Source organism: Ursus americanus, chromosome 29 (assembly GCF_024610735.1).
Source record: "Ursus americanus isolate L20-20 chromosome 29, mUrsAme1.1.p, whole genome shotgun sequence".
NCBI lineage: Eukaryota > Metazoa > Chordata > Mammalia > Carnivora > Ursidae > Ursus > Ursus americanus.
This window is the reverse complement of record NC_142155.1, coordinates 20,463,722-20,481,714: the sequence shown is the minus strand read 5'-3', so window position 1 is coordinate 20,481,714 and position 17,993 is coordinate 20,463,722. Positions and strand designations below refer to the sequence as shown.

Genomic DNA, 17,993 nt, shown 5'->3' with positions numbered 1-17,993 from the left:
TGGATTGTAGGGGTGCCTGGTTGGGCCAGTTGAAAGAGCATACGACTCTTGATCTCAGGGTTGTGAGTTTGAGCCTCACATTGGGTGTAGAGGTTGCTAAAACATAATAAAGTATATAAAAAAAAAGAATTGGATTGTAAATAGAAAACATTTTTTAAAAGATTTTATTTATCAGAGAGAGAGAGAGAGAGAGCGCGTGCACAAGCAGGGAGAAGCAGGCTCCCTGCTGAGCAAGGACCCGATGCGGGATTTGATCCCAGGACCCTGAGATCATGACCTGAGCTGAAGGCAGCAGCATAACTGACTGAGTCACCCAGACATCCCTAGAAAACATGTTTTAAACTAATTTTTATTTTAGGTTGATAAGTGTTCTGGTTATTTATTACTATGTAACAATTACCCCCAAATCTAAAACAACAATTCTAAAACCTAATATCAAAACTTATAACCAAAGCCAAATCTAAATCTAAAACAATAACCAGTTTATAATATTTCACAGTTTTGAGGAGTAGGGATTTATACAGGGCAATTTTTCTGCTCCACCTGATGTCATTTGGGGTTATTTGGTTGGCAGCTAGTCTGGTATAGGGATGTCCAAGGCAGCTTTACTCACATGCTCAGTACTGAGTTAAGGACTTCTAGAAGGCTGGACTCTTGCTGGGATCCTCTCCATGTGATCCTGAAAGCAAGGAGGTTAGACTTCTTAGGTGACCCAGGACTTTAAGAGAACAAGGCAGAAGCTGTCAGTCCTTTCAAAGATCAGGCATGGGACTGAAGTGGCATCACTTGTGCCATATTGTTAGTCAAAGCAGTCATAGGCCAGCCCAGATCAAAGGGAGGACAGATCTCAAGTCTTAAGGTAGAGCTTAATGGGAATGTCAAAGAATTTTAAACCCCACGGTAAGTTTAATAATAGGTCACAGTGCATTTGAGAAACAAAGTGGCCTTTATCGATCACAATACTTACTACCAGTATAGAACAGTATTTATTAGAAATGGTGATAGCAATACTGGGGCACCTGGGTGGCTCAGTCAGTTAAGCGTCTGCCTTTGGCTCGGGTCATGATCTCAGGGTTCTAGGATCAAGCCCTGCATCAGGCTCCCTGCTCAGTGGGGAGTCTGCTCCTCCCCCCAGCTAGTGCTCTCTCGCTTTCTCAAATTAAAAAAAAAACAAAAAAAAAACTAGTGATAACAATATTAAAAACCAGGATGTTTGCCTTCACTGCTTGTGTTATCCACAAATTTTTTATTTCATTGTAAAAGAAATGATTCCAAATTGTTTCATTGTACCCTGGATATTTTAAACAGTCTTCCTATTAATAATTTAATTGTATTAATATCGTTGGAATTGTTAACATGTCTTTTTACCTGCTAGTACAGGCGTATTTCATTCTAAGAAAACTAATTCTTTAAATCATTTATTTACATGTATTAATGTCATGCCCTTTTCCACAAAGGATTTGAGGTGACTTGCAGCAAGACACATAGGACAAATCTGTATTGAAGTAAAGTATAAATAACAGTGGATAATGAGGATCAAGAAAAACAGTCAGTAAATGGTATCACCATCTGCCCAGTGGCTAAAACTCTTGTCTTTTTCTTCATCCTCTTTATTTACAATCCGTCCATCTGTGCTACTCCAAAATATATTCCAAATCCGTCCACTTGTTTTTTCTACCAGTGCTTCTCTGGTTTAGGCCACCATCATCTTTCCCCTAAGTAGTTCCCTTTCTTCCACTCTGATCCCTCTTACTGTTCCTTCTCTGTTCAGCATAAGCATGGTCTTAAAAAAATCACAGTGTAAATCAGCTCTTGACTTTCCTGTGCTTAACACGTCTGTTTAATGCACCGTTCTTAGCATAAAAGCTGTCTCACCCTGGCCTGAGGGCCCTCTCTGCCTCTCAGCACCTTTCTTTTTTTTTTTTTTTTCTGACTTTTCTTTTTTTTTTTTTAATGATTTTTTATTATGTTAGTCACCATACAGTACATCCCCAGTTTCCGATGTAAGGCTCGATGATTCATTAGTTGTGTATAACACCCAGTGCACCATGCAATACGTGCCCTCCTTACTACCCATCACCAGTCTATCCCATTCCCCCACCCCCCTCCCCTCTGAAGTCCTCAGTTTGTTTCTCATAGTCCATAGTCTCTCATGTTTCATTCCCCCTTCTGATTACCCCCCCCTTTCTTTACCCCTTTCTTCCCCTACTGATCATCCTAGTTCTTATGTTCCATAGACTCTCAGCACCTTTCACACCACCCTGCCAATCGCTGCGCTCCATTGGCCTTCTTTCTGTTGCTGCAACCTGCCAGCCGTTTTGCTCCCTGGAAAAAAGACCTGTGAGGATCTTTGCACTGGCTCTTTCCTCTGGTTGAGATGCTCTTGCCACAGGTTTTACATGGTTGACTTGTTTTCATTCATGTTTCCATTTAAATGTCATTTCTTCAGAGAGACGAATTGACCATGCATCTGAAAGTATAAATCCATCCATCCATAGTGCGTCTTTTTGTTTTACTTTCATCGTAGATGGCTGCCTGATAATTATTTGCTTATTGTGTATAGTCTGTCTCATTAAAATGTAAGCTTCATGAGAGCACTTTTGTTTTGTTTTGCTTATTTATGGCTGGGTCCCATCTTCTGGAAATGGTGCTTGGTACATAGTTCTCAGACTTTTTAGAAAGAATTCCACATTAAAAAAACAAATGTTAGAATTGATAGTGCTATTTCCAGGATGTGATAGATTTATTTTAGAAAAGAGGATTCTTGGGGTGCCTGGCTGGCTCAGTCGACTGGTAGAGCGTGTGACTGACTCTTGATCGCAGCTCTGGGAGTTTGAGTCCCATGTTGACTGTAGAGATTACTTAAAAATAAAATCTTGGGGGTGCCTAGGTGACTTAGCCGGTAAGCGTCTGCCTTTGGCTCAGGTCATGATCCCAGAGTCCTGGGATCGAGCTCCGCATTGGGCTCCCTGCTCGGCGGGGAGCCTGCTTCCCTTTCTCACACTCCCCTTGCTGTGTTCCCTCTCTCTCTCTCTCTGTCAAATAAATAAATAAAATCTTTAAAAAGAAAATAAAATCTTAAAAAAAAGAAGAGGATTCTTTCCCTGGGACTTACTCTTTAGACTGGTGAGATGCATCAAATCACCAGTGGAACTTTAACAAAAATATACACCTGGGCTTCATTCTGGAGGTCTAGAAGGCACCAGGAATCTCTAATTTTGAAAAGCTCCACTGCAAATCTGATGTACATCTTTGTTTAAGGACCAGGGTCTGAGGGAGAGAAAGCTGTTTGGATGCAAGTAGAACGCTTCTGGCCAAATATTTATAAACATGATTGAATATTGTTGATGTGAAGTTTATAGATGAAATTGCTCGGAAGCCTTATTTAAATCTTTAGAGGCCATTGTAATAGACTGGTGATTCTAAAGTGGTGTGCTTAAGATGATCATTTGGGAGTGTGGGAAGGAAATAAATAATTCAACTTATACAGTTTTAATCTCATTCCTTTTACATTTTGGAGTGGGGGGTAAGGCATGTTATGAGTACATAATGTACAGTAATGTATGTAATTTAGAAAAATACATGTAGTAGAAGTATGTGCTCACAATATCTTGATAAAAATGTGGGATCCAAAGAGCATGGAGGTCACTCTGCCAGTCAGGATAGGTTATGCAGTGGTTAACAAATGATCCCTAAATCTCAGTGACTATTAAAAAGGTTTGTTTCTTGTTCATGCTCTGTGTTTCTTGTGTTCCGTCTTCGGCCCTGCTCCGTGTCATGTTGACACTGTGACTCAGATTGATTGAGTAGGCTTTATCTGAAATTTCACCAGTTGCTGTGGCAGAGGGAGGAGAGAATTGGGTAAACCATATGCTTATAAAGTTTTTGCTTGGTGTGACACATGTCACTTCACTGGCCAAAGTCACATGGCAATGCACGAGTCCAGTCGGTAGGGGATGTACAGCCCTCTCTCAGTGAGGGACTCTGCACAGGGTGAATAGCAGTGCAGTCTACGCAGGCAGCCTCTTACTTGTTTACTCTGTGGAGCGTTGGCCTCACCAGAGCTCTGTCTTAATCTCCTCTTAGGCGTGCTGGCAGAGCGAAACTTGTCTCTCAGTTCCTGGTTTGATGGAGAATATTGAAAAGAAAAAGATACACAAAGCCCAAATCCTTAATTCTGTTAGTAAGGCAGCATGTAAAACAGTATAATTATAACAGTATAATTATAAAATATAGAAATAAAGCTTTATACAAACTGTTAAAGCCCGGAAATTTTTGCATGATAAAAAGATACATACCATTATACCATATGCCATTTGAAACATAGAGTACTGTTTGGTGACTGGGAATGGATAATAGGGATTGAACTGTGGGGAATTGTGAGTAGTAGTGGAAAGAGAAGAGCTTCAAAGCTCAGATGTTCAGGGTCTTTGCTAATTGAAAATCAGAGTGAGGGCTGAGCATCTTTGGAATGGTAATGTAAGTTACTCAGGAAATGTGATTCCGTTTAGAACAGTTTGCTTATACACCTCTTTTCAGGAAGATGTTTATTTTGTGAAGCATGATATACCTGGCTTGTAAGATGTTGCAGTGATCTTTTTTAGTTATTTTGAATACCCACTAAAGACCAGTCCTATGTTTGTTTAATAAAATGACAAGTTTATAGAAACCAGTTTAGTTGCAGGAAACATTTCAATTTATGCCTGGAAAACAGAAACTAATCAAAATGTAATCTGTAAACATTAGTGATACTAATAATAAATATTGACCATGTATTAAGGGCATGCTGTTTGCTATGCCTATTCTAGGCTCTTTTCATACTCTGTTTAAAGCTACATGAAATAGATATTATTTTCTTAATTTTACTGGTGAAGAAACTGAGGTGCAAAGAGGTTAATTAACATAAGATTTGAACTCAGGTTTCTGCATTTAAAGATTATATATTTTCCACTCTGTTGCTCTGCTTTTATAATTGTTCCACTATGTCTGCTTTTACTCTCTTACATGAGGATTCTTTGTTAGTAGAAGCAGGAAACCATTTAATCCTGTCTTGCTCTTTTAGGGGGTGGGTGTTTTCTAGGCATGCAGTAGGTAACTTCATTAAGGGAGTCTGAGGAAATGAAATGTGCTCATATTTTCCCAGTAGTTTTTAGACCAAAAGCAGAAGAGAATACTCGAGGTTATTTCAGATATTTGGGTTTTTTGTTTTTTTTTTAAGATTTTATTTATTTTTTGACGGAGAGAATAAGTAGGCAGAGCTGCAGGCAGAGGGAGAGGGAGAGGCAGGCTGAGCAGAGAGCACGATGTGGGACTCGATCCCAGGTCTCTGGGCAGACGTTAACCGACTGCGCCCCTATTTTAGATACTGAAATAAGTCAGTAGCAGTTTATACTAATTAATAAAGTTTTGTAAAATCATCCTATATTTTTCAGCGAGAATTTTCTTACTTTGGCCTTTTAAATTTTGGTTATAACTAAATTGATAAATGAAGATACAGAATGTGTGTGACAAATGGATGAACTTTTTAATTCACCAAGGAAAAACAGTATTTACTGAAAGGCTATAACACAAGCAATGACATGAATTTTAGATAGAATGCTGTGTGATTTGGAATGCACCTGGTTACTTTAGGTGAATGATTTAGAAACACATTGAATTCCTTAGAATTTTATTCATTATTTCTAACCTAAGCAAGAGTAGGCAATTTTTTTCTATTTTTTGGGGACAGTACGTTTCTTTTTTTCTTTAATTAAACATTTTTTTAAAGATTTTATTTTAGAGAGAGCGTGTGTGAGCGTGAGCATGGGGGGGAGCAGAGGGGGAGGGAGAGAAAGGGGAAAGAATCATAAGTGGACTCTGTGTTGAGTGCAGGTCCCAGTGTGGGTCTCAGTCTCATAACCCCGAGCGAGGTCATGACCTGAGCTGAAACCAAGAGTCAGACGCTTAACCGACTGTGCCACCTAGGAGCCCTTGGGAGTGTATATTTCAATGAGAGAAAATCTAATTACATTCTTTTTTTTGAGTAAGCTCTACACCCAGTATGGGGCTTGAACTCATGACCCTGAGATCAAGAGTAGCATGCTCTACTGACTGAGCCAGCCAGGTGCCCCTTTATTACATTCTTTAATACTCTAGCTTTTATCCAAAAACTTTTGAATAAAGAGAGTTTAGTCTTGACCCTGTTTCTAAGGCAAAAGACTATTTGAACAAGTAAAGTCTTATAACTGATTATGTTATATGACCATTAAAGTGATGTGTGCTTCCACTGCTTCCCTGATATTTACTAGGTAAGCAGTTAATTGCTTATAAACACCTGTGTATTGTTAATACAAATATTTGAGCTGAGTTTAGGGAAAGGGGAGATACTGTATTACCCTGGAGAAGTGTTGTTATTATGTATTGCTGTGGGATTTGTATAGTTAGAACCCAAAAGAGTATTAGGAGAAGCATTTCGAAGGATTTCCCTTATGGAGTGCAAAGGAAAGGGTAGATAGTCAGTTAAATAGAGACATATATGAACAAAACAAATGCTGAGGCAGAATAATCTGGTGGTAGCTCTTAGGAAAATATTTGCTATGGCTAAGCTTCAACTTAAAACACTGTAGAATGAGTGTTGACTATATAATTTGTGCTGTGACACCCTTTAAAATTGTTACCTGTAAGACTTATCATGACATCTAGTTGTATTACATTTTTAGTTTACGTATTTTTGTCTTGTTCATTACCAAAAAAGAATTGCAGTGAAAATTTTAATTGATGACTTTCTCTTGATGTTACATATTTGTCGAACTCTCTTGCAGAGTAGTATTTTGTTTATTGGAGACTGCATGCCTTGTGAACTTTAGTGTCAATTTTTAGTTGGAAATTTCATTTCTATTTCTATTAATTGGCTGTAAAATGAAGATAATATCTAGCTTGTAGGGTTGTTGGTATGATTAAATGCAGTAGTATCAACTAGTGTAACTAGCACATGCGTATGCATGGGTCTCAACCTCTGTGGGCTTTTTAATAATCTGGTGGACACACCTAGACTGCCTTTCTCTCTGCTGTATTTCGACTTTCATATAACAGCTGATGAGCAAACATTTTAAGCCATTATACGGTGGTGAGATAGCTGTCTACCAGCCAGTGATTCTGTTTCAGTAGTAGTGCCATCATTCTTCTCCTAGTACGGTTTGTGCAGTTACTTATTTTGTAGGCTTTTTCTGCCTGTGTTCTTTAGAAATAGGCCACAGAAGGGCAGGGATGGAGTCATGGTGGGTTGGATGGGTATGCTTTGGGCCCAGCCTCACTTCAACCAGAGTGTGTCCCCCCCCCCCCCCAATTTCTGCAGCATAATATTCATCTAGGTAAGATTTCCTTTGAAGGAAGTTTTCAAAATATGCTGGATTTTTACCTTTCAGGGAAATAAAGAGAAAGAAAAGCTTAAGTATTATTAGTAGTTAAGCAGCATTAGTCTTAGACTCAGCAGATTTGGGGAAATATGGACATCATTAGGCATGCCTAAAGTGGTGATTCTATAGTGTCACTTTACTACCTAAGCTAGACAATAGTTTCTTAAATTTGAAGTAAAAGAACAAAGTAAAAAGGATATGCAAGGAAGCAGTGAACAATTGGAAATTGGAATAAAAAACACCATTACAATAACATTCGGGAGATCTGTAAGGAATAAATTTAATAAAATATGTGCAAGTGTAAGGAAGAAAATAAAAATGATCTGTAGTCCCTTTATCCAGAGTTACACAGTTGTACTTTGGTCTGAACTTTCCCCCACACATAAACTTATGTACAGACACAGACATGTAAGCTCTTAAAGGTTTAATTTGTTCTCACCTAACTGTATTAATGTACTTTTACCTAACATTATTTCATGGCTATCTTTCTATAACAGTAATCATAAATATTCATAATTTTAAGAAGAATTTTACTGACTGTATTATATTTCATTACAACACAGTTCACTTTTGTTTCACTTTTTTAAAAAGTAAGAAGTATAACACATATCCAGAAAATATGTGCAACAAAAACATATGGTTTAGTGGATTATTATTAAGTCTGTCATCTGAGAATTAGGCATTGCTATTACTCTTCAGACTTCCTTGTGCTTTCTCAACCAATTGTCTTCTCTCTCCTAGAGGAAACCTGACTTTATGTTAATCACTTCCGTACCTTTTTTCCTTTGCGTTGACCACCTGAGTATTCATTCCTAAACTGTAATTTTCCTTATTAAGGCAAAACTTTATATAAATGGAACAATGAGGTATTTTTTTTTATATAAATGGGTATATAAATGGAACATTTATATAAATGGAACAAAGAGGTATGTTTTATTTTGTACCTGTATTATTTTGCTTAATATGTTTTTAAGACTTACGCGTATTATATGAAGTTGTTTATTTTTGTTGCTATGCCATAGTCTATACTGCAGATATACAACTTTTATTCTGCTTTTAATGTGTTTTTGGGTTTTTAGTTTTGGCTATTATGAATAATGTTGCTTCATGATTATATGTGTCTTTGATGTATACTGGGCAGTGATCTGAGAACTGGAATATTCCCATTGATCTGAGAATGGGAATATTCCCATCACTGGGGAATTTCTTGTTAGAGATATAATTTTTGGGACCTGCCCCAGAGATAATGAATCAGAAGCTCTAGGAGTGGGGTGCAGCCATTTGTAATTTAACAAATTCTAGGTGATTATAATAGTATCTCTTGAAATCCATTGCTCTAGGAGAGGGCTCAGCAAAATATGGCCCATGGGCCAGATTCTCTCCGCTGTCTGTTTTTGCATAACCTGTGAGTGAAGATTGATTTTTACATTTTTAAGCAGTTGAAAAAAATTAAGAATAACATTTCTTATCAAAGGAAAATTCTTATAAGAAATGTAAGCTTCATGGGGCGCCTGGGTGGCTCAGTTATTAAGCGTCTGCCTTCAGCTCAGGTCATGATCCCAGGGTCCTGGGATCGAGCCCCGCATCGGGCTCCCTGCTCAGCGGGAAGCCTGCTTCTCCCTCTCCCATTCCCCCTGATTGTGTTCCCTCTCTTGCTATGTCTGTCTCTGTCAAATAAATAAAATCTTAAAAAAAAAAAAAAAAGTAAGCGTCAGAGTCCATAAGTATAGTGTTATTTTAACACAGCTATATCCATTTGTTTCTTGCCATAATGACAAACTGTGTACTTGTGAAAGAGACCTTGTGGCTTGCAAAGCCTAAAATTTTAACTGTTGGGTCTTTTCCCGAAAAAGTTTGTTTATTTCTGCTGTAGTGTATATACTTAAGGAGAAAAATTGCCAGGTTATGAGATATGTTTACCTTCGATTAGTGAGGTAATGCCAGATTTTCTAAACTATTTATACAAATTTCTTCTCCTGTCAGTAGGTTATGAGAGTCCCATTGCTCTACACTCTGATCGGTGTTGTCCAACTTAATTTTAGTTCTGGCGAGTGTATAATAGTATCTTCATTGTGTTATTTGGCCTCCAAAATTGTAATGTGAAAAATTTCAAGCATGTAGAAAAGTTGGAAGAAGCTTGCAGTGAGTATCTGTATGTATGCACTATCTAGGTTCTACAATTTACATTTTCTATGCTTGTTTTATCATTTGCTTTCTATTCCTGTATCGATCCATTTCAGAGTAAGTCTCTTTCAGAGTAAGTTACAGAAAAAGGTACAGTTCCCACCAAATACTTGCATGTCCTTAATTAGAGTTCAGTGCTTGTTTGTTTGTTTGAATATAACCTTAAGCTTTTACTGTCTTCATAATATAACAAAGAATGAAGCTTAAAACTGGATTACTTGGCCCTTTCTCTTCTTATCTCCTCCCAGTTCAGAGTGCTTGCATCTCCCAATGGCATTCTCATAGATTTGCAGTTGGGCTCAACACAGTCAAGCCTCAGCACAATCTTTGTAGTTTTAGCCTTTTCCCAGAAAATCGGCTTAGTCTGCCACTCTAGCCACCCTGCTTCCTGTCATAATGCTGCTTTCCCTGGCATAAAAAGAATCTTTGCCTTTCTTGTACTATGTCACTTTGTGGGGTTGGTGCTTACCACACTTCTTGCAGAAGGTCCAGCTGGTTTTAGGAATGTTCACCATGTTTGCAAGAGTGCTGTTGACAGAAAGAAAGCTAGAGTTCAGTGTTCGGTAACAGTTCTCTCTCTATTTAGGGTAAAGCTTACGTACAATGAAATGCACAACTCTTAAATGTACCATTCGTGAGTTCTGACAAATGCATAAATGTGTACAGAAAGAAAGAAAGCTAGAGTTCAGTGTTCGGTAACAGTTCTCTCTCTATTTAGGGTAAAGCTTACGTACAATGAAATGCACAACTCTTAAATGTACCATTCGTGAGTTCTGAGAAATGCATAAATGTGTACAACTGAGACTTACCAAGATGCAGAATGTTACTATCAACTCTGAGAGTTTCCTCGTGCTCCAGAAAAATCCCTGTTCCTGCTCTCCAGAAGGCAATCACTATTCAAATCTTTTTCTACCACATGAAATTTTGCCTCTTCTGGAACTTTATATACATGGGACCAAATAAGTCTTTTTTGTGGTCATGTATTTTCATTTTTCTTGGGTAACTACCTAGGAGTGGATTTTTGAATTATAGGGGCAGATATCCTTAGTTTGATAAGAAAGTGCTGGAACTTTTCCCATAGTGGCTGGATCATCTATTTTCTACCAACAATATATGAGAGTTCCAATTCCTCCACACCTTAACCAACATTTTTCCCCCCATTTTTTACATGTTAGCATTCTAATGGTTGTGTAGTGTTATGTCATGGAGTTTTTCCACTATAATTTTAAGTTCCACTTACCTGATGGCTAAGGAGGTTGAGCGTCTTTTCATATATTTATTCACCCTTTAAATTTTCTCATTTGTAAAGTGCATGTTCATGTTTTTTGCTCATTTTTCTATTGGATTGATTATCGTTTTCCTAATTTACTATTATTATTTTTTTAAGTAAGTTCCACACCCCGCATGGAGCTCAGCATGGGGTTTTGAACTCATGATCCTGAGATCAAGACCTGAGCTGAGATCAAGAGTCGGAGACTTAACCGACTGAGCCACCCAGGTGCTCCTCTAAAATTTTTTCTTCTGTCTTGGCTATTCTTGGTCCTTTGCATGTCCATATACATTTTTTTTTAAAGATTTTACTTACTTATTTGAGAGAGAGAATGGGAGAGAGGGAGCATGGGGGGGGAGGGTCAGAGGGAGAAGCAGACTCCATCCGGGTCTCCAGGGTCATGACCTGAGCAGGAGGCAGTCATTTAACCAACTGAGCCACCCAGGCGCCCTCCATATACATTTTTAAATCAACTTGTAAGTGTCTGCACACACAGAGATGCAGAAGCTATTCTGATTTTGTTTGCGAGTGTATTGAATCTATAGGTCAATTTGAGGAGAATTGGTACATTTGCAATATTTGGTCTTCTGGCACATGTTTGTTATTTTCGTTTTCTCCAGTTTCCCTCAGTAAGGTTTTATAGTTTCTTTGTGAAGGCCTTGAACATCTTTTGTTAGATTTATTCTTAGGTACTTGATAGTTTTAATCTTGTTGTGAATGGGAGCTTTAAAAAAATTCCATTATTGAACTTGGCTGCTGACATATAGAAATACAAAATGGTTTTTTTGTATTTGACTTGTGTCCAGAAATCATATTTAATTAGGTCAGTAAGTCTAATTATTTGTGGATTTTTCTGGAGTTTCTAAGGGTACTAATCATATAAATCTGTGAATAATGACAATTTTATTTTTCAGTTTTTACCCTTTTTTTTTTTTTTTTTTTTTTTTTTTGGTCTTACCTATCTGGTTCTCATTCATGGGGTCTTATTTCCATGTGTGCTTTGTTATTTTTGTGTGCTGGAGATGGTATTTGGGCAGTTATTTGGAGTACTGTATTGAAATGTAGGAGGATTACATCTTTTTCCCAAAGGGTTTTCATTTGTTTCTTTCATGGGCCTGTAGGAAGTGCTAGTTCAGGATAATTTTAATTTAAATCCAAAATCTGAGGTCCCTGGCCCATTAGATAGATACTGGGCTGCAGATCCATATGAAGACTGATAAACTTCTGGTTCACACCCACCTAAGTCCTTAAGTGTCCTAGAGAGTAGGGCATAGTTTCCACTTTTGGCAGGGTTTCCATGAATTTACTTTCCCAGGATTAGCAAGTATAAAAGTAGGCTTTCAGTGACAGGGCTTATCTGTAAGTCTGGCAGTTCCTAAGTAACCTATGAGAACTTTGATGCAGATGAATTGGTCTAAATCACCTAGTCCACAATTACTGCAACTGAAGGCATTTTTTGATGATTCCACTGAGTTTTTAATTTCTGTTCTTGAATTTTTTGTCTGTTTCTGGAATGAATCTCTTTCACAAATCACTTTTTATAGTTTCCCATTCATGCAGCTATCACCACATTTGTCTTTTATTTCTTTACACATATTAATATAGTTATTATCTGTATACTTTGAGCCTTACTCTCTCATTACTCACGAAGTGATGTTTTATTGTGAGCCTTGTTATAAAATACAGTATGCTTGACATTGTATTTGAAGACGAGTTTGCAGGAATCCTTTGAGGCATGCTGGAATGTGCTTTCCTACATAGAGGATTTGAGTTTGCTTCTGCCAGGTGTCTGGGATATTTGGCTCGGGGACCACCTTGAAACAAGTTCAGGGCTTGGGATTTCACTGATGGCATTTGAGCAGAAGGATTCTTGTTAGATACTCCACTTTCATTTGAGCCTGAGTTTATATATATATTAATCTGTGCTTTAAAGAAGATGCTTTTATTATTTATTTATTTGAGAGAGAGAGAGATTGAGAGCGAGATGAGCAGGGGGAGGGGCAGAGAGAGAGGGAGAAGCAGGCTCTTTGCTGAGTAGGGAGCTTCTTGGAGAGCTAGATCCCAGGACCCTGGGATCATGACCTGAGCCGAAGGCAGATGCTTAACCAACTGAGCCACCCCCGTTCCCCTAAAGAAGATGCTTTTAAAAATTTTCTCATTGTTCTTTCTTTGATTTTTGTGAGAGATTGATCTGAATAATATAGCTTGCTTTACTGAAACATCAAGTTCTACTGAAATTTATTAACTCAAATACCTGTTGTTGGACATTGAGTTTTTTTTTTTTTTTCTTATTGTAAATAACATTGTGAGGAAAAGAAATTGTTTCTATATGTGTATCTCCTGTTATTTACTTCAGACTAATTCTGGAAGTGAAATTGTTAGGATCTGCTTGTTTTAAGGCTTTCTGATATGTATTGTCAAAGTGCCCTACACACAGATTGTTCTGACACTGTGTTTTCTAAATCTTTGAAATTTTTTCCATTTTAATAGGTATAAACTACTGCATTATTTTAATTTACTCCCCTCCCCATTCTTCACCGCCCCCTTTTTAAAAGAGAGTGCATGCTTTCCAGGGGGGGAGGAGCATGGGGGGGAGGAGAGAGAGAGAGAGAATCTTAAGCAGGCTCCATGCTCAGTGCAGAACCTGGCATGGGGCTTAGTCTCAGGACCCTGAGATATGACCTAAGCCAAAGTCAGTGATAGGATGCTTAACTGACTGAGCCACCCAGGCACCCCATCTTTCCCTTCCTAAATGGGAGTGTTTACCATGGTTATTCTGCCCCTGTTCTAGCACTGTTTATTGAGTGTATATGTGTGGGAGGTGTGTATGTATATGTGTGTAAGTGGAGAGGATAGATATTTTGTCTTTAACAAGAGAAGGTTTATTCTCTTCTGATATAGGGACTGTAAGCATCATATGTGGACGCTGAACTTTGAGATTAATGCCATACTGTATAGAACTTTTAGATTGTCTCATTTGTGATAGGAGTAAATGTATTTTGTAGCATAAGTTGAGTGAACTGTAAATTGGTGACTAGAAGAATATTGCAGTAATCTTTGATACTGTTGACCAGTAAATTTGGATTCTCTTCTTTCTGGGCAACTGGTAGAATTATACTTCCCTGGTCCTTTGAAGGTAGCATGCTTATATGATATGCTTTTGTCAATGAAAAGTGAGTGGAATTGACCTGCATAACTCTTAGGAAGAACCAGTTTGCCATTCATGTTCCTTCTGCCTGTCATGCAGGAGATTGGAGCTTGCCTAAGCCATCTGGTTGCTTGGTGAGAACCACTGGTAGGGAAGCTTTCCTGCTCCCTGCCACTGCCTCCCCACCACCCTGTCATGAACATGTAGAAAAGCAGGAAATACCATTTTTTTGTTAAGCTGCTAAAAATTTTAAATTCTTTGTTACTGAACCATAACCTAGCCAGTCCTAACTACCATAGATTACTGTAAAAGTGATCAGGAAAGCTACAAAAGCTGATCATCTTGACACTTAGAGTAGAATTTTAATTTACTTTTATTGTTGTCACTTATGTGGTTATCGTCTGTGTTTTGCTTTTAGATTACTAGTACTTATGTCCTCCTACTACCTAGGGGTTTATTGAGAGTAACCTGGATGTTAAAGGATATAAATATTCCCCTCAGTATTTGGTTTATATTTTATCTTCATTTACAGATCTTTTATTTTTCTCTGTAGAATTTTGAAATTTTTATCTAGTCAGATCTTTATTTTTAAAGACATAATCAGTCTGAGATAGTAGATCTGTAGTTGTTCCTAGAAAAGCTGATGTTTTAAATTTGAAGTTGTTTTGTATGACTGGAAAATTGGGAAATAGTTAAACTATTTTAATTGCAGATACATATTTTAATAAATTAACAGAACTCTTGAATTGGGATGATGCTCCCAATTAGATTGTTATGCTCCCATAAACTGTTGTTAGTCTGTGTTAACCTGAGTTTTTATTATAATATCTTTCTTATTGTAATACCTTTGGGGTTTTTTGTTTATTGTTTTTTTGGTATATGTCCTCAGAAATTGGCAGAGTAGAAGTTTGAAAGTATATTGAATTTAAATTTTCTTTCATATTTTGGCTTTCTTAACAATAGTAATAATGAGTTATTACTCATATTGGAATGATTTGGGATACCAGGATTTTAAAATTTTTATAAAAGTATAGAATGCTTATTAGAACAGGAAAGAATTTTTTAATTTCTTTTTTTTAAGAACTTTAATTTTTTTAAACAGTATAAAATATATTTCCTTTTAGATAAGTGATGAAGAAAAGAGTCTCCGAGAACCAGAGATTCTTGCTTCATCACCCAGTTTGAATGGGTCTAAGATGGAGTTGGAGTCAGAGTCAGTTTGTAAGGTATGTAAACTTTCAAAATTTTTTAAAATTTAATTTTTTAAAATTAAACAAAAAAGGTTTTGTTAAATATATCACACTGAGCTTTATGTACATAGGTAATTAACCCAGTCATACAGCCTCTGGTCTCTACAGCTTCTCTTTCTCCTGCGCAGAATTCACCTTCACTCCATGGAGGGTGTGCCAACATTCTTTGCTGGGCTGTCTTGCTACAGAGCTTACACATCCTTCTAACCTTGTTTGGACTCTGACCCGGCCAAAGCAGGCCATTCTCTTAAAGGAATACTCTCTTCACGATACTTAGGCTTCTATACCCCATGCTCAGCTACCCCTGTAGGGATACTCTCTTCACCCACGGGGCTTCAACACCTTGTTCTGGATCACTGCTCTGTGTGATAGCCTTTTTCATCACTTTTGGGCTCTGATGCCATGCTTGAACTGTCTTTCCCACCTAGACTCTTTCTTATTCCATTTGGGCTCTGGCGCTTTCTGCCTGTTTGCTCTCCCCTGGCAAGACCTTCTTTAACATACTCACGTTCTGGCATCTTGAAGTGGGCCATCTCTGCAGCCCTCTTCCTCAGCACAGATAACTACTTTGCTTGAACCCATTGAACAGCTTTTGGACTGAATAATTCCATAAGGGGAAGGGAAAGAGTTGAAATTAATTTTAAAATTTGATAGCCACAACACCACAATTTCCTTTGAAAAGGAAATTGATTATTGTCAGTGAGTGCCAGTAGTTAAAATCCTGCTTCCACAGTAGCTCCCTATTCCGACTTCCCTATCTCTACCATTTAGGCCATCAGTCAGTCAGCTTTCCAAACGTAGGGTATGGGAATCAATATTTTTTCTTTGCACACCACACATTTCCCATTACTCTCTCTTCACATCACTTTTTGCTTCTGCTTGGGCATTTTTATTTCCACTGTGACCACTTTAATAAGCTAGAATCATGGAATATTAGAGCTAAAGAACCCCTAAGGGTCATTTATACCATCTCTCTCCCCTTCCCTGCTGAAATTTAGAAGCATTCGTTAAATATATAGAAATCATAAGTCTGGTCAGTCACAGAGTTTGGACTAGAACTCATGTTTCCAAACTATCCCTGTCTCTTGCCTGGATCATTGAAATAAACCCTCTAACCTCCTCCTCTAATATGTTCTGTGTAACTTGTTTGTTCGATGCTGTGTCATACACAAACCGCCCTGCAAAGCTGTTTGACTTTCCGTATGTGTCTGTTTTGTTTTCTCAACTAAGTGATGAACTTCTTTAGAACTGTGTTGTAGTCATAGAAATCTGTCACAAAAAAACCACATCTGTTTATTGGGTGGTATTATTGGATATGTAGAAGAATCTTAGGCATATATTTGGGGTTTTTTAAAGATTTATTTATTTGAGAGAGAGCGTGCATGAGTGGGGGGGAGGGGCAGAGGGAGAGAATCTTCAAGCATACTCCCCGATGAGTACAGACCCCGACTCAGGGCTTGATCCCATGACCCATGAGATCATGACCTGAGCCGAAACCAAAGCTGGATGCTTAACCAGCTGAGCCACCCAGGCGCCTCTTAGGCATATAGATTTAACTCCTTCTAAAACTTGGGTGACTAGGCAATTTGGGGATCATTCCTTTCACCTTATTTTTTACCACATTTTTAAAAAGAAAACCTGTATTGGAGAGTAAGGATGATTTTCAGTTTACTCATACCATATTCTCATATCATAAAATTTTAGGATAGTTCTCAGGATTTTAAAAAATGCAAGTGGAGTATTAAGTTTTTTAAATGATACTTAACTGGTAAGTACTTCAGTAGTGGAGCTGAACAGTTATTATTTCATTTCTTGGTGTTGACATTAGCTTTTCCAATGTATTTTTCTAGAATGGAAACAGATGAAGAAATTTAGAATTACTAGTACTTTTCACACTGAACATAATGTATACACATAATTGATGCAGAATAAAATTGAGGAATATGTCATTTGAGGGGAATGCAACGTGCTTAGAGGGCTTGAGTTGAGAGTTTAAAATCTTGAAGATTATAATTTGTAAATTCATGAGTTAAGAATAAAAATAATGCATTCTAACTTGGCTTATTATTTTTCAAAGCCATCTACTCCGAAACAAGCACATTTTTGGACCATCATTTCTTCCTAATGTTTGTTATTTTGTTTAAAGGGTTATAAATTGTTTTTTGTTTGTTTTTGATCTGCTGTGACAAATTAATTTCTTATAAGAAGAATTTTGTTCAGACTTCATATGTATGAAGATTTAGGAGGATTTCATGACAGGTACTGACTTATTTTCCTTGCTTCACTATGAATTCAGATCCCTTTTGCTGATGCTCTGGATTTGTTCCGAGGAAGGAAAGTCTATTTGGAAGGTGGCTTTGCTTATGTACCACTTAGAGACATTGTGGCAATCGTCCTGAATGAATTCAGAGCCAAACTGTCCAAGGCTTTGGCAGTAAGTATTTCAGTTTGTTTCTGTATTTACTTTATTTCCGCATAGTCACATTTCAATTATTACTCTTGGTAGTTTTGTTCTGTATTTCTTAAGAAATAATTTAATTTTTATAATGATATTTGAATTGCTTATGATGTCATACTGGTAATTTTAGAACCACTAGGTTTTTATGTTACTGCCCACGGTTAGTTTTCTTAGTTATCTTTCTTATAGTAGTAGTGAGCTGATTAATTTTGTGAGAGGCTTCTGTGGGTCGTGTCTTCAAGGTTGTGCTTTTTTTTCTTGGAGGTGGATTTCATATAAGGCCCTTCAC

At 37.5% G+C, this 17,993-nt stretch overlaps 1 protein-coding gene across 2 annotated transcripts in view; it reads left to right on the top strand.

The window, feature by feature from the left end:
* The window catches only part of PRIM2 (DNA primase subunit 2), a 307,763-nt gene that overhangs the window by 44,838 nt on the left and 244,932 nt on the right, over positions 1-17,993 (top strand). For both annotated transcript variants that reach the window (XM_045803074.2, XM_045803066.2), the window contains exons 6-7: positions 15,121-15,222; positions 17,543-17,680. In XM_045803074.2, coding sequence (XP_045659030.2) covers positions 15,121-15,222; positions 17,543-17,680 — 240 coding nt within the window. The remainder of the gene's footprint in view (positions 1-15,120; positions 15,223-17,542; positions 17,681-17,993) is intronic.